This window comes from Mycteria americana, chromosome 1 (assembly GCF_035582795.1).
Source record: "Mycteria americana isolate JAX WOST 10 ecotype Jacksonville Zoo and Gardens chromosome 1, USCA_MyAme_1.0, whole genome shotgun sequence".
In the NCBI taxonomy this organism is placed as follows: Eukaryota; Metazoa; Chordata; class Aves; order Ciconiiformes; family Ciconiidae; genus Mycteria; species Mycteria americana.
The window spans coordinates 69,647,552-69,670,710 of NC_134365.1; the positions used below are offsets into that span (position 1 = coordinate 69,647,552).

At 39.1% G+C, this 23,159-nt stretch overlaps 1 protein-coding gene across 50 annotated transcripts in view; it reads left to right on the forward strand.

Annotated features, from left to right (window-relative positions):
- Positions 1 to 23,159, forward strand: part of CACNA1C (calcium voltage-gated channel subunit alpha1 C) — a 495,328-nt gene that overhangs the window by 78,036 nt on the left and 394,133 nt on the right. For all 50 annotated transcript variants that reach the window (XM_075504541.1, XM_075504568.1, XM_075504596.1 and 47 more), the window contains exon 3: positions 2,413 to 2,518. In XM_075504541.1, the coding sequence (XP_075360656.1) occupies positions 2,413 to 2,518 (106 nt within the window). The remainder of the gene's footprint in view (positions 1 to 2,412; positions 2,519 to 23,159) is intronic.

The window sequence follows — 23,159 nt, forward strand, 5'->3', positions numbered from 1 at the left end:
TCTTAGATGTCCTTAAACTACCTGCCTGCCTATTCCTTTCTTCTTCAGATGCTAATTTTTAATCCCCCTGATTAAGTTTGCTTCTTTTTATCCCTTTTGGCATAGCTCTGATACTTTAAGCATAAGATGATGGATGATGACTAACAGGATGAAGCTGAATATTGGTTTACTTGCCAGCACCCCAGTAACCACATGTCTTTAGAGAAAGAGCACAGAGTGACATTTGATAAATGAATAAGATCAGCAATGAATGATGGGAATGATGTGTTGTAAAACAGGATACAGCACTGCTGAGATCAAGAGGGGACCAAACAATGCGATTAAAGCAATGCAAGGATGCTGATGCTTGCATTTTTTGCTTTTGTTTGGTTTTAGGTGAGTTGGTGGAAGTATTTTTTTTCCTTCAGAACCTCTCATTGGACATCTAGTGTTTATAAACATGAAACACTTCAATGACAAATAACAATATCAAAGGGTTGTGATAAGGTTTAATTCTATTCTGTACTCTGACTTTTCCTAATTGCTAAAAACTACTGAGAAAAGCTTAGTTTAATTTGCTGAACCACTAAAGTCTAAGCATAGTAGATATTAAACAAATATCAAATGGTACTTCCGTGGTGTTTCTTACCTAAACATTATAGGGTTGAGAGCCTGAAAGTGTAATTGCATATAAGAAAAAGTGAAATGAAGTAATTACCATATTTCACAAAGATTTAGCCGTGTATTTAATTTTCTGCTATGTGTGCAGTGTATTTGTAGATTTCATACCATTTTATTTTTACAGTGCAAAAAGAGAATAGAAGTAAAAATATAAATGCTTAAACAGTGATAAATTAATAGATAATAATCCTGTCAAAAACAAAGTCTAGGAAAAAAGTGATTAAGAAAAGGAAAGTCTATGGAAATTAAGGTCTTTATGCAGTAAACACTATATATACAGCCTGAGGTATCTGAGAAGTCCCACTGATTTCACATGTAATCTGCCTACCCTGATCGGCTCTTCTTTCTCCATATTATCATATTATCTCCTATTATTCATAGGTTTAAGCACGGTAGTCTGGTGAGTTTGGAACCCTTTGACTCTTCCACATGTGAAATGTAGAACATACCTGAGCATGCACAGTGGTCAGGTGCCTGGGATTTGTGTATATCTTGCAGTTGAGGCTGCTGCACATCCCAACCTCCAGTTCTTTCCTGCTAAAACCTTCTGAGAACAGTAGTCTGCTGACCAAAATCATACATGCTGTGTTGACATTTGGCAATGCTGCAAAGCCAGTCCCATGGTAGATAAATTCATGCTCAAATGCACTCTATGGCACAGGTTATACTTGGCATTCTCCCTGCCCTATCCTGCTTTTCGTTCCCTTCCGGAGTACTGGTGAGTTATCCCAGAGCTAGCCTCCAGGATATTCTTGCAGGCAAGTAAATGTAGACAGACTGTAAATCTGGTCTCTAGGCTGAGTTTGGAGATACTTCACAACAATTAAGGTTAAGGAGTCCACTGAAGTAGATGAAGTACAGCGCCAGCAAATTGGTCAGTAGAAAAATGCCCTTTGATTCCAATGGACAGTTAGTGGGGCATCCAGGTTGTGCCGGATTTGTTTGTTGAACATCTGAAATGTTTGGGTTTTTTTTTTCCCTAACAAAGTTGATGCCAGGCTGAAATGCCCCTGAATTGGTGCTAGTTTGTCTGCCATAAGGAACTCTTAGCTTCCTGGTGTCCCTAATACACTGTGTAGGCACGTTTGTTTTCCCTACAATGCCAAATGAAATGCAAATAAAAGAAAAAGAAATACTCCCTCAAATAGTTTCTAAGCAAAACAAGTGTACATGGCAATATGAAATATTAAGCACATTCTGGACAAAGACTTTTTTTTTGCCTAAAACTTTATTATTATTTAAATGTCTTCTAACTGGATGCATGCATGTATTTCTTGGGTCCTTGCATTTAACTTTGAGATATGAGAGGGAGATTGAGGAAAAAAAAATACAACAACAACAAAAAACCCCCCAAAACTTGGTAAAATTATTTTTGTACATACAGATGGAAAAGGCCGAGAGAAACTAATTGTAAGAGGAAAGACAACAGTCCTTCTAGAATAGGCTTCTGTTATTAAAAATATTGCAGCCACATGTGAAGGAAAATAGGGAAAATGCAATCTAAATAAATAAAAGAAGAAAAAACTTTTAAGAAATCTGTGTTTACTCTGGCACGCGACTGGCCTACACTGCTTTTGACATATTAGGAAGATTCTTGGCTGGGAGCTCCTAAAAGCACTTAAAAAGGCATATGTTTCTTTTCAGAATATAAGGGGCTTGGAATGTTTTCTTTAAACAGAATTCTTATAAATCTTTTTTTTTTTTATTTGTGTGTGCACATTTTGGAACAATTTCCTTAACTCCATTCATCAGACCATTTGAAATAATTATTTTACTGACTATTTTTGCCAATTGTGTGGCCTTAGCTATCTATATCCCCTTTCCAGAAGATGATTCCAATGCCACCAATTCCAATCTGGTAAGTCCTTGATGGTGTTTAGTCTTACTATTTTGAAAGTCATTTTTAAAAGTGACCAGAGAGACTGTTGAAGCTAGGGAACATAAATATATCCACCAAAGATGAGAACGTAATAAAGTAAAAATTGTTTTTGAGTGCTATGTATTCTCTATTCATGTTAGTACCTGTTTCAGTTGAGCTGGCTTTAGAAAAGAATGTTCCAAAAATTACGTGGGTGCTGTATGTGATGTTTTGGTTAACAAATTACTGCATGGTATTTGTGGAAGAAATCTCTTAATCATGGATTATATGGTGATTTTTGTCTTACTAAGTGCCATTGTGAAATTGATACTGTCCTCCTCTCAGGTGATACATGAGAGCACAGCTTGATGACTAATTCCTATGAAGTACATTAATGCTTGCATTTCACAGGCTCGTGTTTGGTTGAACAATGTTTGTTGGTTTGGGGTTTTTTGTCTGTTGTGTGGGGGGTTTTTTTTGTTGGTTGTTTGGTTTTTTTTTCCTTCCTTCCCTCTTGTTGGGGGAATATAGCTTTTCCTCTGTCACCACTGATGCTAATGTTGGTACTTTGGGATAGAGCTGTCCATATAAAAAGGCGAGAGTGTTTACTTTTGGCTTAGCATGAAGTCATAGCAAAGAATTCTGTTCAGTAAGGGCACAACACAAAACAGCTCTGGAACGCAATTCACTGAATTAGCAGAAAACAGTTTTCTTCCTCTCAAATATGTGAACAAATCTCCTACTTGTCTGGTTGGATCAGGATGAAAACTTGCTCCCAGAGTTTAAGAGCTGGGGTGCTATTTCCTGATTGAAATTTACTGAGACATAAGAAATTTTAGAGCAACAGAGGAAGAAAACAAAAGCCATACTTCCAAAGTAGGGATAATTGGGATGGCTGACAGACATTGTAATTAAAATGATGCATGCTGTTCTTGGAAGTCAGTCACTTGATTAAATATCTCTTGAAGCTGTATAAAACAAATTTTGAACTTCAGGACTTTGCTGGAACAGTACTTCTATGTTTAAACCCCCCCCACCCCCCCAAAAAAAAACCCCCCAAAAACCCCCCCAAAAAAACCCAAACAAAAAAATTGTAGTGTAGTACTTTCCCACTGTAACTCCTTAAAGAAGTTTAAAAATAGGAGCAGGAGGAGACAAGTGATTGTTAACTTTTAACTGTTCTCTATATTTACAGAATATGTGAGTTGGTCTTGTTTCTCTTTTGCTGCTATCTCTTTGTTAGCTTGACTTAGTGTTTAACAATGATGAATTGTGGTGTGTATGTTTAAAACACGTCACTATGGCACCTTTCAAAAATTAATATCTTTTATTTAAAAAAAAAAGCAGATTCAGTTGATCCTCTGGCTATAAAAGACAGTATGCTGTTTATTGCACGTTCTGACTTGCAAGGTTGAAAGAGGAAAACAAAGCAGAGCTGAACGTTAGAGGGCTCTTAATTTGTCTTGAGTTTAATTGGGTGTGGGTATTTGCCTTATTTCAGTGAGGAGACTGCTGGCTAATATTAGGTTGGGAGTATATTCATAATTGAATGAGGTATATTGAAACTATTCTATTATCAGAAAATATATGCACCTTGTGAGCTGAGTTGCTATTCTGCATCTGTTTTCCAAGCCATGTTTTGCATCATTTGGTCAATCTATCAAAACACTCCTGTTATTTGTGAGTAGGATTTTAAAAACCTCAGCCAAGCAAGAATTATAATCTCAGGAAAGTTTAGAAATGTTATAGCCTTGAGGATGAGGAGGCATTGTTCATTTCTCTAAATAGCTGTTTCACAGAAGTAAAGGGGAGAAGAAAGTAGAATGGGGAGTCTGCTTCACTAAACTTTACTCTTTGGGTTTCAATGGAAAAAGTAATTAAAAATGGAAAATAGGATACTTAGTATTCCATGAGGGGCTTGCACTAGTGGAATTAAGACTCTGTTCTACACTATAGATCAAACCCTGGAGCTCCAACTGCTCAGTAGCCTTCGGTCTTGTGATCTCCTGTTAGTCCCTGTTTGTGGTTGTGGTTGTTGGGTTTTGTGTGGATTTGTTTGTTTGTTTTCTTTTCTCAGGGTGATATACATATATCTTGGCATGTATATAGTGCTGTTGGGAAACAAACTTTTTGAGTATATGTCATATGCTGCGTTCTGAAACTTTTCACAGAATTGTGAAGAGTTGTATGTTGTGATCAGTGAGTAAAGTACTGAGCAATAGGGAGGGGAAATGGAGGCAAATGGGTGAGATAAGGCTGAAAAAATGTGTTAGTTGTGTTTTGGAATGGGATGAAAGAATAGATGAAACTTGGAGTTAAAGGAAAGCTATTCCAGAAGGCAGGAGCTGCAGAAGAGTGGACCTTACTCTCAAAGAGCCGAACTGTACATGGAAGCAACTAGAAAGAAGCTGGGGTTAATAATCTATTGCTGTAAAAGCTCATGTACTCACTTGATTTTTTTTTATTTTTTTTCTTCTACCTGTGAGCATGTATTTTGCAATCAGACTTATTTTTTTAGCCATGAAGTCTAGAGCTCCAAAGGCTATAATCTGAAACAGGAAAGGAGTATATGTCTGCAATGCGTGCATGCAGGTTAATAGCATGCACAGATGTGTATACTGTGCAGAAGTGTGAGTCTGACTGAATGCATGCAGAATCTTCCTAGCTGCCCAGAAGAAATTTTCACTTGTGTAAGAACTCTTGATTCTTTTCCATTCTGCAATTGAGTTCTTTTGGGGGTAAAGCTACCACAGAAACTCCCACATGTCCTGTTTGCTGAGCCATCCCTAACTTCCTGAGACATGAAGAAACTATCTACAGAAAACATATGATGGATAGTAACTGTTTTGCAAAGTCTGAAAGCGGCACAACAACAGTTTTTTCAATAAGCTGCCACTTTTCCCTTAGGGTCTGAGTATTCCTTCTCTAAGGTTTCATCACAAGTTTTCAAACAAAGTTTTACTTGGGGGGCCGAGGTAAAAATTCAATCAGTTGTTTTTAACAAGCTAATGGAGTAGAGGGTGATGAGAGAAGAGAAAGGAATTCTGAATTGTGTGAGTGGCTTCTTTCCTTCTCTCTGTAAAAGTAGAAAAATGATAGCTAAATAATGTTTTGATAAATAATTGTTCTATATGAATTTCACGGATGTGATCACCCATTGGTCAAATAGGGCATACTTACTGCTGTATGGCTTCCACAGAAGTCTTGGAGATGCATGCCTCATTTGCCTGTACAAAACCAGTAACCTATAGTCATATCCCCATTTTAATAGGTCTTGTCTTTAGGTGGAAGACTTATTTGATATGATGCCACAGTAATTAGTATGAACATTGGAACTAAATACAGAAAAGTCCAATAAATAATTCCTTCCCTTTTGTGTTAGCGAGGAATTGTGATTAGCTCTTATGTATTACAAGTTTAGGCCAAATGCCGCATGGATGTTCCCACTGGTTCTCTGCAATCTGGCTTCCTATAATAATAATTCCTATAAATCCTCAAGCCATTTTTATCAAGTCTAGGGATGGTAACTTGGGCTGTGAAGCACTTTCATTTTTCAAATGCACATTTATACTAAACCCCAGATTTTATATTTTTATGCTCACTGCAGTGTTTTTGTCACTGGCTTTAAGAAAAATGCCAGAACAATATAATGTAGTAATAACAAATGCTTGAAATTGGCTTCAGCAATTTTTATGTTTTACTTCTACAGTGTGTTCACTGGAAAACTATTGAACTCACGCAAATGGAGGGGAGTTGTATTGGGTACAATTTTTTTTCTTGTATTAATGAGCTCTGCTGAGACTTTGCTTAAATTTACAAGTAAGGAAAGCTCATGAATGACCCTGTGCAAAGAACAGTAATGTATTCTCTTGATGCAGTCAGGAAAATCAGAGCTAGTTTGAGGGGAATTAAAGTTAGCCTGCATGAGAGGCTGTAACTGATATGGAGGCTTTCTGCTTGTTATCCCTGCAATTATGCATTAGAACAGAGATAATGTACATTTAGGAATAAAACTATAGACTGCATAAGATAGGAAGCTGAGAGGAAAATGCTTCTGTCACTTTACTGGCAATTGCAAATGGCACAAGCCTGGTCAATGTCACAGCATGGTGATAACATAATGAGGTTAAGACCAAGGTTTACAACACCTTCTGTGGAAGGCGACTCAGTCAGTTGTTTATGCTTTGGATAAATAGCAGGAGAAGATTCCTTGTGTTGTTTTGATAGCTCTGCTTTCCCTCCCTTGTCCTTATTACAGGAAAGAAATCCTGTTGTACACTAGTTAAATTTTAAAAAAGATCTCTTGTGTTTATATGCAAGCTTATAATGGGATGTCACCTTCAGCCTAATTTGTTAAACCTGAAATAGGACCCTGTGAAAGGAAAGATGGGATTTCTGCTCGCTTGTCAGTGCTTGTGCCAGCCAGTGTTTGTGGGATTGCCTGCCTACGGAAAGGGGGCTTGCCTCTCAGGAAGGTATGGCTGCTTTATTAACTGGGGATTATGGCAGTATCCAGTTGAGCAGGTGATTTCTGTACAAAAAAGAATAAAGGGTTTTTAATCTTTTTGCATTTGCAGCAGACTGACACAATAGGTGTGGATGTGGCTATATATATATAACCTTTCTAGATACTGGCATAACAAACCAGTATTTTTATATCAGAGAATTCTGGAGTCAGCATATTGAGCAATCTCTCAGTTTTTCTTGTGCAAAGTCAGAAAGTGTTAGAGAGCAAAGTGGGGGTGAGGGGGTCAGGAAAAGAACAGATGGCTTTTCTGGATAAGGAAGAATACTGCACAAAAGCTTTTGGTTCTCTTGTGTCATTGCTATCATCCTCCTGTGTGACAGTTCCCAACTAGTAAGTGAATACAGTAATGAGATGCTAACACCAGGGGTGAGGTGCAGGGTGGGATAGAGTGGATACCATGCTAATAAGCTCTGATAGGTTTATTAGTTTAGGCCTCATGCCAGCACTGCTACAGCTGGGGGAAGTTACAGAATTTGAAAAGTGAGGAGTAAGCAACAGAAGCTGGACGAGAGGAGCTGAGAAGGCTGGAAAGGGACGGGAGTCAGGATGAGAAGAAGAAGAAGAAAGGAGATTGTTCCAAAAAATCCTTGAGGACTTCCTCCAGAAAGATTGTGAATCACTGACCTGTGTGATGCTAAGGCAGTTGAATATGATGGAATTTAGGCTCAACATTTCCCTCTAGCAGGGAGAGGCTGATACTCACCATCTATAGCAGTAGTGAAGCACAGGGTGGGAGAATAAGCATTTTTTGAGAGGAAGACATTCAAGCTTGTCTGCTGGTTCTGGTTTTGGCAAACTGTGTGGTCTTGGGCAAATTGCTGTCTCAGTTTTCCCATCTATAAATTGGGTTGGTAACTGCTTTCACAGTGAAGGTAATTAGTCAGTGCCTTACATCATGCAGACCATTACAAGGAATGCTGTAGAAAAGACTGTCAAGAAAAGAATAAAATCTGTAGCAATCAATTCCAAGCCAGTGGTCACTAACTGAACAAGAAGGGTAAAAAGTAGGACAGAGGCCTCACTTCTTTGCACCGGTGGGGGCAGAATTTAATTTCCACAGAGAAGCGTGTAGGACTGCATTGTCACAATTTTCTCATATGTGTTGAATTACTTTGAGGTGGACTCAACTTTTGATGCTTAAATTTGCAGCCTTTGTATTTTCTTTTAACACAGTGGTGTCGTTTCCTAGGCTTTGTGAAGATGAAGCAGAGATTAACACCTATATACGTTACTAGCAGGACCAAAACTGTTGGGCAGGCCTCTGCCACTCGAGTTGTCTGGGTAATTGGCAGTGGTAAGAGGTGGTTTGCTGTGTGGACAAGGTGAAGGTAGGATTGGGAAAGTTTGGCAGAGAGATTCAGAGGTGTTTGCCCACAACAGAGGAATGCTGGGTTCTATTCCAGGCTCTGGAAAGGAACATGGTCGAAGGGCTCTTCTCTACCTTTGGAAAAATTACTTTTTCTGGCTCTTTCTCCCAATAACTCCTCCTTCTGAACCTCCCCCCATCTTAGCTCTAGTTGTCTGAGCTATAGCTCTTCCTCAGTTCTGCCACTTCTGTTCTTTCTCTTTACTGGACTTAGAGGCCATACTTCAGGTTTCTTATCTTTCTACCATTTTGTTAGCAGTTTTCTGTCCTGCACAGGGCTTGCTGTTGAGTCCCGATCAAATCCCAGCCTTCTGCTTCTCTTTATACCAGTGGTCCCAGTGTCCTCACCCAGTCTGTGCTTGTTGTTGTTTACCATCTCTTGATCTGCTCTGAGGTCTCTTATGTCTGCATGTTCCCATTTGTTGTTGCTTTTTAAATTCATTACCTTTGCTTTGCCAAGTAATTTTTCTCCTTCCAGTCCAGCTTCCATCAGACCTGTCCCTTTTGCTTTCCCTTTTTCCTCCTAACTGCAGTCTCCCCTCCATAGTGATTTCGTGTATTATTCACCTATTTTCTCGTTGGGTCTCAGAGCTATCCTCATTCAGCTTCAGCTCCCTGATCACTCTTCTTGTTAATTCTAGTCTTAAGTTCCTTTCTGCTTCTAAACCTGGTCTCTGTAACCAAGCAATCCCAGTGCTCCTTCCAGCTGCTTCTTTCTTATTTGCCAACTCCATTCTCAACACATCGGTTTCCCAGTCTGAACCTGTCCCTGGTTTGGCCTTAGTACTTTTGCTTTTGAAATCAGTAGCATCCTTCCCAATGATGTCTGGATGCCAGTGGTAGAAATACTGAGACAGTAGCGCCAATTCAAAGTTCAGTTACTTTATTCCAGCTTGACTCAGACTAGTTGAGAACAGTTATTACATGGGTCCTTGAAAGCCTTTGTAGCCCTTGCTCAGTTCTGTGGATGTGACACATTCTGGTCTGCAGAAGCTGTAAGATGCCTGATTAGTATTTGTAATGACAGTTTGGGTGTTAAGACTTACCAAGTCTCTGTGGAGCCTGTGCAGATGGAAGTTTTTAAAAGCCAGTCTGGCTAAACTTAAGTGGGTAAGCAAGGCAAAAGATGCAACCCTGACACAAAGGCCATTAATTTGGCAGTTCATATGACCTTGTTGCAAAGAATATGGTCACTGAAGAAAATAGTTGTTGAGATTTTTTTTTTAAACTGGGATAAATCAATGGATATTGTTAGACTGTTTTGTCTGAAATACTGCCCAAATATTCAGCCTGAGACAGAAACCAGCCTGGAAAACTGTAGTATTAACTGGTAAAATCACAATTAAAAGCAGCTGAAAACAGTATCTTAATAATGGAAAGTGGTGTTGGGTAGCTTTAACAAAGTAGTGCTAGAGATTCACCTCCATTAATATCTTCCATATTAAAATGTAACACGGTGCTTCACTGAATCAGTGAGATATTGAAAAGTGGCATAATAGGCTTTCAGAGTTAAACAATGAATTATATATAATGCTGTAATGATATCAAGTACCTTTACATTATGCAGTATATAATGTAGTAAAGAGAAGAGGTTTAAGAGATACAGGCCAAGGGGAAAAAGTAGGTTTCAGGTAGGATTTGAAAGTGAACTATATGCTTTTGAGGCAAAATTCAACTATTCAAGAAGGGCTGTCCTGGTTTGGAGGAGCTGCAAAGGAAGGACCTTTGTACAAACAGCTACAAGATTGGTAGAAGAAATGGATACTCCTATTCACTTACAGTAGGACTGTAAGTGTAAGTTGTGAAAGAAAAAAAAATTCTGTTACAGAAACTAGTCCAAGTCCATGGAAATAGTGACTTGCAGGTTGTATGTTTCTGTGTAAGTGGTTTTGAAATTTTAACTATATACTTTGGTTCTGATTGATGGCAAGTTTATTGGTTTACTCCAAACATTAAGCCATTTATCCCATTTCTTTAGACAGCTCTGATTACCATTTTCCCTTTCTTTATGTGTAAGCTTTCTAAATCTCTGACTTATCGAGTGTGTTTTAGATTTTTTTTTTTTTCAGGTGGTAATTATTCTTGTTTATCAAAACTCAAGTTCACTGTAGGATGCCTTTATTATCCCCCCCCCCCCCCCCCCCCTTCAGGAAAGGTAGGAAAAGTGTGGAAGCAGGCCAAATAAGAGATTTTAAGTACTGTTGTTTTCACTGTAGTCTAATTCCTGCCCCTGCAAAAATCTTTTAAAAGCAGTGGGAATTTCCAAAATGACAGATACTTTTTGTATTGTCTTTTTGGTACAAGTATCCTTATCCCTCTGTAAGTCTGTGGGATGTTGGACTTCTGTTCATGAGTTCATCAGAATCCTTTTAGTGATGTTAGGAAATAAGCATCTCTATCTAGAAATTCAATAGATGGTTTTACATATGATCTTTAGATTCCTTTATGTATAGTTTGTAGTACACCACATTCTCGGGTTTTTAGTCAAGCAAACTTCCTATTGACTTCACTGGAGTTTACTTGACTAAGTCACCCAAATCCGTCCACTGATTTAGTGCATGCTATTGACAAACAATTGTTGGAACATTGGGCTTTGCTGACATCTACAAAATCATTGACTCTAGAGGCAATACTCCTTGTACTTGTGCAAACTAGAAAAAACCCCAACAACTTTCATAATTCCCTTAGAAATAAAAGAATGGATGTGCTGCTTGCCAAGGGGCAGAATTGCCAGAAGGGAAGAATATGTTTTGTATGTTCGTGTTGTGGTTTAACCCCAGCCAGCAGCTAAGCATCACACAGCTGCTCACTCCCTCCCTCCTGGTGGGATGGGGGAGAGAATTGGAAGAGTAAAAATGAGAAAACTTGTGGGTTGAGATAAAGACAGTTTAATAGGTAAAGCAAAAGCTGTGCATACAAGCAAAGCAAAACAAGGAATTACAGAATCGCAGAATTGTATAGGTTGGAAAAGACCTTTAAGATCATCAAGTCCAACCGTAAACCTAACACTACCAAGACCACCACTACACCATGTCCCTAAGCACCTCATCCAAACGTCTTCTAAATACTTCCAGGGATGGCGACTCAACCACTTCCCTGGGCAGCCTGTTCCAATGCTTGGTAACCCTTTCAGTGAAGTAAAACTTCCTAATATCCAGTCTAAACCTCCCCTGGCGCAACTTGAGGCCATTTCCTCTTGTCCTATCACTTGTTACCTGGGAGAAGAGACCGACCCCCACCTCTCTACAACCTCCTTTCAGGTAGTTGTAGAGAGCCATAAGGTCTCCCCTGAGCCTCCTTTTCTCCAGGCTAAACAACCCCAGTTCCCTTAGCCGCTCCTCATCAGACTTGTGCTCCAGACCCTTCACCAGCTTCGTTGCCCTTCTCTGGACATGCTCCAGCACCTCAATGTCTCTCTTGTAGTGAGGGGCCCAAAACTGAACACAGTATTCAAGGTGCAGCCTCACCAGTGCTGAGTACAGGGGCACGATCACTTCCCTACTCCTTCTGGCCACACTATTTTGATACAAGCCAGGATGCCATTGGCTTTCTTGGCTACCTGGGCACACTGCTGGCTTGTATTTGGGCGGTTGTCAACCAACACCCCCAGGTCCTTCTCTGCCAGGCAGCTTTCCAGCCACTCTTCCCCAAGCCTGTAGCGTTGCATGGGGTTGGTTGTGACCCAAGTGCAGGACCTTGCACTTAGCCTTGTAATTCATTCACTACTTCCTATGGGCAGGCAGGTGTTCAGCCATCTCCAGGAAAGCAGGGCTCTGTCACACACAATGGTTACTTGGGAAGACAAACGCCATCACTCTGAACGTCCCCCCCCTTCCTTCTTCTTCCACAGCTTTTTGTGCTGAGCATGACGCTATATGGTATGGGATATCCTTTGGTCAGTTGGGGTCAGCTGTCCCAGCTGTGTCCCCTCCCAGCTTCTTGTGCACCCCCAGCCTACTCGCTGGTGGGGTGGGGTGAGAAGCAGAAAAGGCCTTGACTCTGTGTAAGCACTGCTCAGCAGTAACTAAAACATCCCTGTGTTATCAACACTGTTTCCAGCACAAATCCAGAACATAGCCCCATACTAGCTACTATGAAGAAAAATAACTCTACCCCAGCCAAAACCACCACAGTTTGTCAAAGTTTTTGACTGGCTCTTCCTCTCAGGGACAATTCCTATTTTTTCCCATGTTTTCTAGGGTCCATATGTCATAGCCGCTCTTCAGTCATCCTGGCTGAATGACAGCCAGCCTGTACTTCAAACCAAGCTAAGATAATCCTTGAATTTCACTTTTGAGAAATGCTGGACAATTTATAAATGAGTTTGTCTACAACCTCATGGAACAAAATGTCTTTTCTTGTACAATAAACATGAAGAGCCTATACTTATCAATGATTATTTCTCTATTAAGAATACAATATTGCAATTTCACGAGTTAGGTGAAGACTTCCAGTAAGCAGCAGGAAATATTCATGAACATCTCTTCAGTATGTTGCATTTCTGGTAGATGCTGGGAAGTTGGCACAGCAAGTTATCTCCTTGAGACATGCTTAGTAAGTTCTGTTGCACCTAAGCCCAGGCAAGGGAGCTCGACCATCTTTGGACTGCAGTGTTTTTCTAACCTTTTGCTATAACCTTAATAACCTATGATGGTCTGTGGGACACTAAGGAATGCATATTTTGTTCGGTTGAGACACTTTAATGATATATATATATATATACACACCTGTAAAGTTTTATACATGCATGATGTAAATTGATGTCTTGATGCTAATAGTGAGCTTGTCCATGCAGACCTTAGGCTCTAATGAAGAACACCTGGCCAAAGGAGCATACCAGCTCTTTGAAAACTGTTACCCTCCTGTGGTTGCTGGTAGTGCAGTTTCTTTACAGTGGTGTCAACACCTTTAGCCCCATGCCCTAAATTTGGCAATAGCAGGAGCAAGATGCCCAACTCCCACAGTATAAGCTTTCCAGAAGCGGCATGTATGTGGTTCCCCAGCTAGCTGTGTTGGCAAGTGTGCAACTGTTTTTCAGGCTGTCCTGATAAACTTACACTGATTTGGAGTTTGGGGTTTTGGAATTCTTCCTCTTCCGCTGGCTTGCTATTGTCTGTTGCTTGTAAAATTTATATTTAGGTAGTTTATATTAGAAACTGAAGCAATCGTCTTTTGCATATGATTATCTTCAGCTGGTATCTTGAAATGTTTTTCTAGTTAGCAATAAATGTGCTTAATCTCTTACTATTACTCTTTGATCTGAAGCATGGTGAATGCTTTTTATGTGGACATTTTAAAATTTTTTAGTTCTATTACATATCCTCAAACAAAGAACCTCACACAAAAGCGGAATTTGCATGTTATTTTATTATTATCATTATCATTTTTATCCATTGAAAACCACTTAAGTGCTGTTATCCTTGTGTGGCCTTATTGTTTGTTAGATTCACTTTAAAACAAGAATCCCTGTTTAAATGAGATTATGCAGCCAAACATGTGGTTACAAAAGATTTTTAAAGATCTAGTTGCATAATTGTTTCACAATCTAAACTTGTACTTAAAAACAAACAAACAGAAAGCTTCTCCTCATCATGGTCACCAAGACAATGTCTGAATCTGAACAAAAGGCACATCAATGCCCTTCAGGAGCAGTTGGCTGAAACGAAAGACTGCAAGATGAAATAACATCAAAGAGAATGAACAGCTCCTATTCACCTCCTTTAGCTGTTAACGCTAAATCATAACAATGACAAACTAAGATCTCAAACACACATAAGATTTGTACCACTGTAGTGACAGATACTGGGGCATTTAACTGTGTTAAGGATTGTTTTTCTGTAGAACAAGGAAATCTGCTGTCTCTGCTCTTTAAAGCCACTGCTGCCCTTGCAACAAAGGGAAGGAAATAGAGGGTTTCCAGCTTCCCACTTCTATTAAATGCCTCAGGTGCCTCCTGAGTCCACGAAGCTAACTAAGCATTTGCTTGTGCAAATACTGAATAATCATGTGCAACTATAGTAATGGAGTAGTGCTATATTTTCATCTGGAGTTTTCTATAAAATCCAGTGCTGTAAGTCAAAGTAGGGAGAACAGTAGGTAAAAGTTGGCATCTGCATGTAGATATCTGGGCTGGATGTGCAGCTGTGGTGTATACCTGATGTTGCATTGATTTCTACCAGCAAGAAACTGGTAAATCACCTTTAAACAAAACAACTTGTATTCTAATTTTTATAAGTCATTAACCATGATTTATTCTTTCCTTATTCCACCTGAACCAAGTTTTAGCTGTGAATTGTCACGTACTTTTTTAATAGCTCTTATCTTATTTAACATTTTTACTGTATCCTACTTCTCATTTGACAATTATATTGTTTTTATCCATCTCAGGGGTGTGATGCTTTCATCCTGACATAAATAAGTTCTTGTTTATAGCAGTTCAAACTCCAGCATTACCTTTTACTTACTCAAATTAAATGTTTAACACAATTTACAACACACTTAAAAATTACATTCCAGTTTCAGCCTGTTATTTTTTTATATTGGATACAAATATTAATGTCCAAATCTATTTTGTCTCCAATTTTCGTTGTCCCTATGATAAAACCAGCATTGCTGCTACTTTCTTTTCCTTTTGAAGCATCAGGCTGTTGCATGCAAGTATTTGACAGTCATAGGGGAAAAAGGAAGAAGCAGATGAAGCAAAGTTGAATGTTTTAGCCTTTCAGAGGCCATGAAATATGAGAATGTGTTTGAGTCTTTTGGATGATCTTTCTGTACTGAAATCTTATGGTGTGAAAGAAAAAAAGGAGGAAAAAAATGCTGAAATGTATCTGTAACTCTCAGAAGGTCTAATTCTGCTAAGTTTTGAGCATGTACATAGCAGTCACCTTACAGAGGATGTGGCTTTAGGAAGGACATAGTGTTTTAAAGGTTTAAAGAGCAGGAGCTAATCTAGGGAAAATGCAATGCAGTATTTGAGAGAAGTAAGTGCTGATACAACTATGGAAATATTTCTGATAAATATCTCTTGAAATAAATTCAAGCCTGGCTGACAGCTCCTTTTGGAAATGTTTACCTTTGCTTTCACATTTCAATGCTGTATTGAAAAAAAGATACCACAGAGATATTGATCCCCCTTTCAGAGGAAGAGAGATCACAGCTTGTATTCAAGCTGCTGCTCGTGTGCTTCTCTGCTCTATTCATCTTGGTTACTCAAGTCATTTTCCATGGTGGGCAGGTAACATTGTTGGGCTCTGGTATGAATCTAAAGGTGTGTGTTTAAAACAGTCAGTGGTTTTTGTGGTTCATTTCCCCCTCTCCACCATCCAGACCTGAACTAACATGGCTCCCAGCCTGCGTGCCTGCTGCTGCTCTTCAATAAAATACAAAGAAAGGTTTCATTGAATGATAACTTATAATAAGTTACACATTTTTGCTTTTCTCAAAAGAATAGCAATTTCTAAAGAAGGATTTTTGAATCACTGGCTCTTCAGTATGTCTTGGCTTTTTTTAAAAGCCTCTGTTGAACTAATGAAGCAGAACTTATGAAGAGCATGGTTCCACCTTTGCTAGGATCTACTTCTGAGCTCTTGGGGGCCAGGGTTATGGATGTTTCTGGGTGGTGCTCAAAGCAACTAACACCACCGAGAGGCTGTGTAATTGTCAGAGGTAGGCCTTGTCCCTGTCATTCCCCATCTTTAACAAAAGTACACGCTCATACTGACACAGACGTTCAGGGTAACATGCACCAGTCTGGAGGCTTCTCCCTTGTCTCTGCATGCAGACACAGCAGCAGCTGCGTGTGTAGGAGGAGTGCCTCTTCCTCTTCCTTGCACCTTCCCTCCTGTCTCACTGGGATGGGTAGCAGGTCCATTTGACAGTCTGTGCAGGAAAGGAGGCTGTTCCACTTTTCAAATAGTGGCAGAGCAGGTAAGGCCTTTCACTGTTCTCCCATGGGTGACTGTTTTAAGCTTTGATCAGAAGAGTGTTGAAAATTGCCTCTAATCGATGCATCTGCATATATGGACAGAGGGCTGAATGCAGCTAAATAGTGATAATCACGTTGCTCTGTGTGCCTCTGGCTATAGAAACTGATGTGCCTTTACTGTTCCAGCCCAGAAGGCAAACTGGGCTCAGCAGAGCCTTTGACCTTTTGAAGGCATGAAAATCCATAGGGAGCTGAAAATGATTCCTTTTTTGTTGAACTGCTTAAAATAAAGTGGCCTATGACCTCTTGAAAGTATGTCTGACCCTGTGGGACTAGGGAGAGACCAAATGAACTAGACCATAGCAGGACCCAGAGGTGAGCACAAACTCAAATTTAGAGGCAAACTCCATAGATCAGACTATATTGTGAAGTGGGAGGTGGTGATTTCAAGCATCTAGTCTTGCTTTCCACTGGTCATATAAATTCATGCAGTAATTCTCTATCAAGAAAAGGGAAGATGTGTATAGCATATTTGTAAGGTCAACCTCAATTCTAATTTAAAGCTGCTTAAGAAAAATGTAACCTGAAAAAAGAAAGAGGTGGGTTTTTTTTCTTTCCTCAATTCAGTCTTCCACTACTATACAAGTTTACACTGAGTATGAAAATGTCTCTCCTAACTCCATGTAAATTCTGACAGATGAGGCTTGAGTCATGGCTTAATTGTCCCTATTATAAGGACCATAACTTTTTCTATGTTTTCACTATTTCCTGATGATAATTCTTATGGTTTTTTTCTCCTGAAAATACTAGTCAGCATCATCTTTGAAGGATGGACATTGGAGGTAGATAAAGTCTTCAATAATGTTCTCACAGCACAGAAAGCTAATAACTCTCCTCTGGTTCAGTTTTTCTCCTTGGGCATCCTACAGTCTTGCTAGCCATCTTATCCAAAAGCTTTGCCCTGATGCTTGTGTTTGGTTGACCTTGGACGTGATCTAGAAGCCACCCTGAAGAACTGTTGCTCTCCAATATGTAATGACAGTTGGATAAGTTTGGCCTACATCCCTTGATCCCAGACATACGCCTTTGGTTTTGGCTATGCTGAAACACATTGTTCAATAGTTCCCAATTCTCTGATAAATACTCTTAAGCTTACACTGCTTTAGCAAAACCAGAAGCATTCAGATTGATCTCAGTTGGTAAGTGAGTCCCACTCGAACCGCTTGCAAACATATTGTGTTTCTTCTGCTGTTTGGCTACTCCTGTTGTGTCTCTACATCTTCTCTCCATCTTATCTGCTGGAGCCCCACATTGTATACAAGTAATTATGTAGTTATTCTGTTCTGCTATCAGTAAATATGTTTTAATTGAACTAGAGAGCAAGAGAGACTGATTGTGGGCTTGGAGTCTGTTGTATTTACTTGCCATATTAAAACCTGTTATTTTAGATCCCCTGGTCTGAATCAGAAAAGCAAGAACTGAAAGCTTGTAAACAAATCCAGATCTGCTTCCTAAGACACAGATGAGAACATATTCTCCCCCATCATACATAAGTGAGAAAAGCGGTGATGATTGTAAAGCAAACACTGAGGGGAAAATGGCTCATAGAATAATGTACAGAAAAAAAGCACCAAGTGAATTTTAAAAAGCCCTCATGTTATGACTGGCCAACAAGGATTGTACAACAGTTTGTTCAGACATTTAATGTCAGAAAAAGAAATTGTTCCTGCTTCAGGATATTTGTCATTTTCTTTACAATAGTGAAATACTGTATACAGCCCTAAATGTTTTGGAATCTAATCTCGTCATGTCCATCAAATGACCATGCTCGAGGTATTTATTGATGAGGCTGGATAAATCCTAGCTGAAGAGAACACCACTTGTCATGGAGTGAGTAAAATCCTGGGCATGATGCCAAACTCTCAGGGACAATTTTGCCTTGATGGCATATAGCGATTTATACTTGTCTTTGCTTCCATCACTGAACGCTAGAAGAGGGAGAAAGGAGGAAGAAGGGAAGCAAAAGCACTGTATTGTCACAGGGATGTCATTTACTTAAAAATTAAAATCTTCTTATTGCCTCACCATTTTCTGGGGAAAAAAAAAAGTAGGCTCCTAACTTCATTTGAAATTATATAGTCTGTGCTAAACGTGAATCGGATATGATGGTTGTGATGACTCTTTCTCACCCTAAATTAATTTTTTCATGCTGAAATACTCATAATCCTGTGACAACAGAAGCTAGTTCATGTTAAATAATCTTAGACTGGACTGCTAATAGACAGACTGAGTTCTTGGTAGAATTTTTCTTGCTACTCAGTGATGTTTTGTTTCAGTGAGCAAAAGTTCATTTTCCAGTCTGCTTTCAGTGAATCATAGAGAAGTCTATACACTTTGAAGATGGAAAATGACCAACACATAGAAGCCTTTTTTGACTTTCAAGAAAGCTTTTTGTTTTGCTAGGTTATTCAAATTAATTTTTGCACTTGGGAGCTGACTGACTTGTGCAAGGAGCAGTAGTTTCCATCTATTCCCTATAGCCTCACAGGAAAATAGCATTTCCGGACAAAGTTGAGTCAGGAGAGAGAAATGACTCATTCTTTGTACCATTCTCTGACATTACTTCATGAACAATCAAGAGGTTTAGTCTGAAGTATGACTCTTGTATAAGATGCAGAAAGTTTACATTAACTCTAGGGGAGAACGGAACAAGAATTTGGAAGAGTGGTCCATTGAGGGTTAATAAATAGACAAACTGCATCAGGCTGAGGAAATCCCCTGAGCTGAGAATAATTGAAGTCTGGGAGAGTACGCAGGAGAGGTACATGCCTGTCCTGTCATTGATCTTCTTTTGGCTTTTGATTATGGTCACTCTTGGAGGCACGGTACTGATTTAGATGAACCCTTTTTCGGGGGAGTGGGGAAGCCTGAAAACCAGAACTTTGGGATTCAAAATCCAGAAAGAATCCAAGACTTCTTGTTTCATGGTTTTGTGGCCAATCTTCTGCTGGCATGGAGGGGAAGGAAAGAAAAGGAACCAATGTATTTTGAATACCTGAGACTCATAATGCTGCAACTGTCTTTTAAGGTCAGTAGTCTTTGCCTTTTAGTGAATTTGGTTTAACAGAACATAATTGTAAGTGAAGCTGAAGATTTGTGGCTTCTTACTGTAATTACATCTGAGGAAAGAGGAAGGTTCAAGGCTGTCAGCTGAGAAGCTCATCCTGAGACAGTAATGTAGGAGCCGCCAAACTCAGGTAGACATCTGAAAATGCACTTTTACCTCAACTTGCTAATTTTGTTGGTAATAAACTTTGGCTTCATACATATTGTGGACTTAGATCTGAATGAATTTGTGAAATGAAATCTAAACGTGACTGGTAAAGCTATTCACAGGGAATTTTTTTCTTTCACATCCCTCCACATGGGAGAACTCTTCCCAAGAACATCACTTTAATCCCCTCTTATTGGTTTCTTAATTAGGCTGGTCATCAAAGCTGTGGCTTGTAAACACAAAGCAGCAGTGATTCCTGCCATGAGATAATAATGTCCAGATATATTTAAGGTGGCATTGCTAACAGCAAAACTAAATTCTATGCTTTCCTGAATCTTTCAGGATGCTGTCATAGATTGTCCAAAGCAAAGAAGGTAAAGTGGTCTTCCTGTTATATAAAGAAGTCTTTGTTTTGGGAATTTGGTAATTGTGATAGAGTATTCAGCAAAAATTCTTCATATGAGGATGATACAGAGAGTTGGAAGAGTGGTATTAAGCTGAGATGGCAATCTCAGCTAGAAATTGAGGGGGAGGGAAGCAGATAATATCACAACATCGGTTTGTTCATTTGTGATATAGCCCTCTATTCAAAACATATCTTTTTAAATCTAATTTTGTTTTCACACTGCAGTTAAGCAAGAGAATTTGGAAATCTGTGAAGTGACACCACAAATCCTGCATTAGAGTCTTGGCAATGTAGTGTCACAAAAAAGCTGACAACTCACCATCAGACTTGTGACACTTTTTTCTATTCATGATGTCCTTCAGTAGCTTTATTTCAAGGAGTTTGCAGTGGAGAGTCACATACAAGGACTATAAAAGAGATGGCAGGACCCAAGACATTTCAGCCTCTCTCCAAGGAAAACAGACCTAGCAGCACGGTCTAGATACTGTCCCTATTTTCATCAATTCCCTAGCAAGTTTGAATCCAGATATAAGTGTCCCAGATATCAGAAAAATGGATCTTTCTAGGGCCTCAAAAACCTTGCCTGAACAGAATCCTCTCAGTCTTTCCAGTAAAGTTCCTGACCGGGGAACTTTCTTAGAAGACAGCTTACAGGAACAGGCTATGCTTACTACTTGTGCACAGTATCAACAAGTGCCAGCTCTAATCACATAGGGGTATTCTACCCATTTTTAACAAGGTATCTGCTTCCCTTTTAGTCTTTTCACTTTCTACGTAGAGGAAGCACAGCACCAGTTTGACATTTTTCCAAGGTCGCTTAGCCAGTTTACTGACTGTGCAGAGGTCATACTGTAACCCATTCAAAACTGGGTATGTAAGAACTTTGAGACAACTGCGTTCACTCTATGTTAGTAATGAAAGGGAATTTCTCTGGGCTCAGGAACTAGCCTGGGATGAGCTCTGTGGCATCTAGGTCAGTCTGTAGTGTTGTCTGAATTGAAGGTCTGGATGCTGACTCTTTATGTTGGAAAATATCCTGCTGGTTTTGCATTTGTTTTTGGCATTTCTCAGATTCTCTAGGAAGACAGTTCAGCAAAATTATTCTGAAAGCCAATAAAGAGAAGCTGAAAATTGGTTTTCTTTTGTGTTTTTTTTTTCTGTTTTTGTTTTTTTTAGCACACTAATATATCACCAGGGTGCTATTAGAATCCAGATATTGATGCATTTCCAAATCAAGATCCTTTTCTCTGTGCACACGCTTCTGTCAAATTTTGCTGTTAAATTTATCTTTTGGATAAGGTTTCTTTTATGGACCACTAGTGGTTGCTACTGATCTCCTGAGGATGTTAAAGTAATCTAGTGAAACTAGGAATTGCAGTTCTGAATTTCTAAAGACGGACAAAGCAAAACTGCTGTGTTACATAATCCGTGGTTGGATCTACTTGACTTTGAATTGGCCATTGTTCTCTCTACAGCAGCAGATGCGGAGGGTGATTAGCAGGAACCCCCTTCTGGATCAGTGAACTTTTGGGAAGCTCAGATTCAAAACAGGAGAAAAACATAGGAATGCATCACATAGGATTAAGAGGGTCCTATAATGACCTCTTCAAGTCACCAGATCCTCTTCCTGGACTTATCCCAGGTTCAATCCCAATGTGAAAATGTGGATGAAGTGGCTTTTTTTTTTTTTAATGGCCTAGAAATCTGACCAGAACTTTTCTTATTATTTCATTCCCATTTTCACAACTTTTCTAAGTATAGAACTGTCATGAAAAAATAATCGTCCAGTCACAACTAATAAGGAAATGAGTGGTATGCTAATTGTTCTACCACATTTGCTTTCACTTCCAGCATTTGAGTTAGGTACCTGGGTTTAGGACAGGCCTCAGCTCCTGTTTGACACTTACTTCTTCGAGAGAACAATTTTAACAGTGTCAAGAGAAGGTCACAGAGCCCATAGAAATATCATCTGTGAGGTGTTATAGTATTTTCCACTTGTAGATTATAAGTGTATGTATCATGACAATGCCTTTGTCATTTTAATAATAGTTAATACAGTGATTTGAAGACAAGCAGTTCCGTGCTATTAGGAACACTAATTATACACTTCTGAAAAGACTCTGATAGTACATAGGACAAAGGAGTTATAAAATGATTATAAAAATCCTTGAGTTGAAACTTTTCAGTAAGTGATTCAAACTGATAGTCCTAATTCAACCAGCACAAATAAATCCAGTAAAAATATATATGACCTTAATTATGTGAATAACACTTACTATAGGCTCTGAGAAAGCTCTGAGTATAAACACTGATAACCACTTTTTAAAAGACTAATTTAAAACTGCAGAAGAAAATGTTTTCTATTTTTCTCTTCAAATTAAATTATGTCATTAGCAGAAAAATAGTCACTAGCAATATAAATCATGTGTGTGTTGGAAGAATTTTATTGGAGAAAAAAAAGGAAGCTGCATTTACTAATATTTACCTGATTTTTAAATTTTTTTTAAGCAACATAGAACTATATCAAATAACATGAGCAAGATAATGTGTAAATACTGATTTTTGAATTGTTACAAGTTGTGAGTTGGTTTGTTGTTTGTAAGTGATATTGATGCTCTCAGAGGTGCTATGTCCCTCCTGTTACTGATACGAATGTTTGTGGTATGGTTGGCAAGATATTAGTTCTGAACATATATCAGTGCTTGCTGTTTAGGACAGCATGTCTACATGTGTGTTTGGGAGGGTGGAGGAGTCTATGGTCATCACTGTTCAGGTGAAAGCAGTATAGTAGCAGTCTGCTTCTGACAGGGGTTTCAGAATTGGAGGAGTAGGTTGAATTTCAATAGGCTGGAGCTGATTCTAGAAGCATTTTGTGTATCCTTATGAAAATACCTTCAATACAGATTTAAGTGAAGCTGTCTTCTCGGGTTTGCTATCTTGAGCAAGTGCAGCCACATAGTGAAATAACACTTGAGTAGCACATAGCATTTGCATTAGCAGCACAGAGTAGTGCACAGATTGATCTGTGCCATCTATGCCATTAGACTGCAGTAAAATTATTTAAAGAATCAAAGCTGCTAGGAGCCTTAGTGGTAGGCCAGACCCCATTGTGCTAGGCATTATAGAGAACAAAAGGTGAT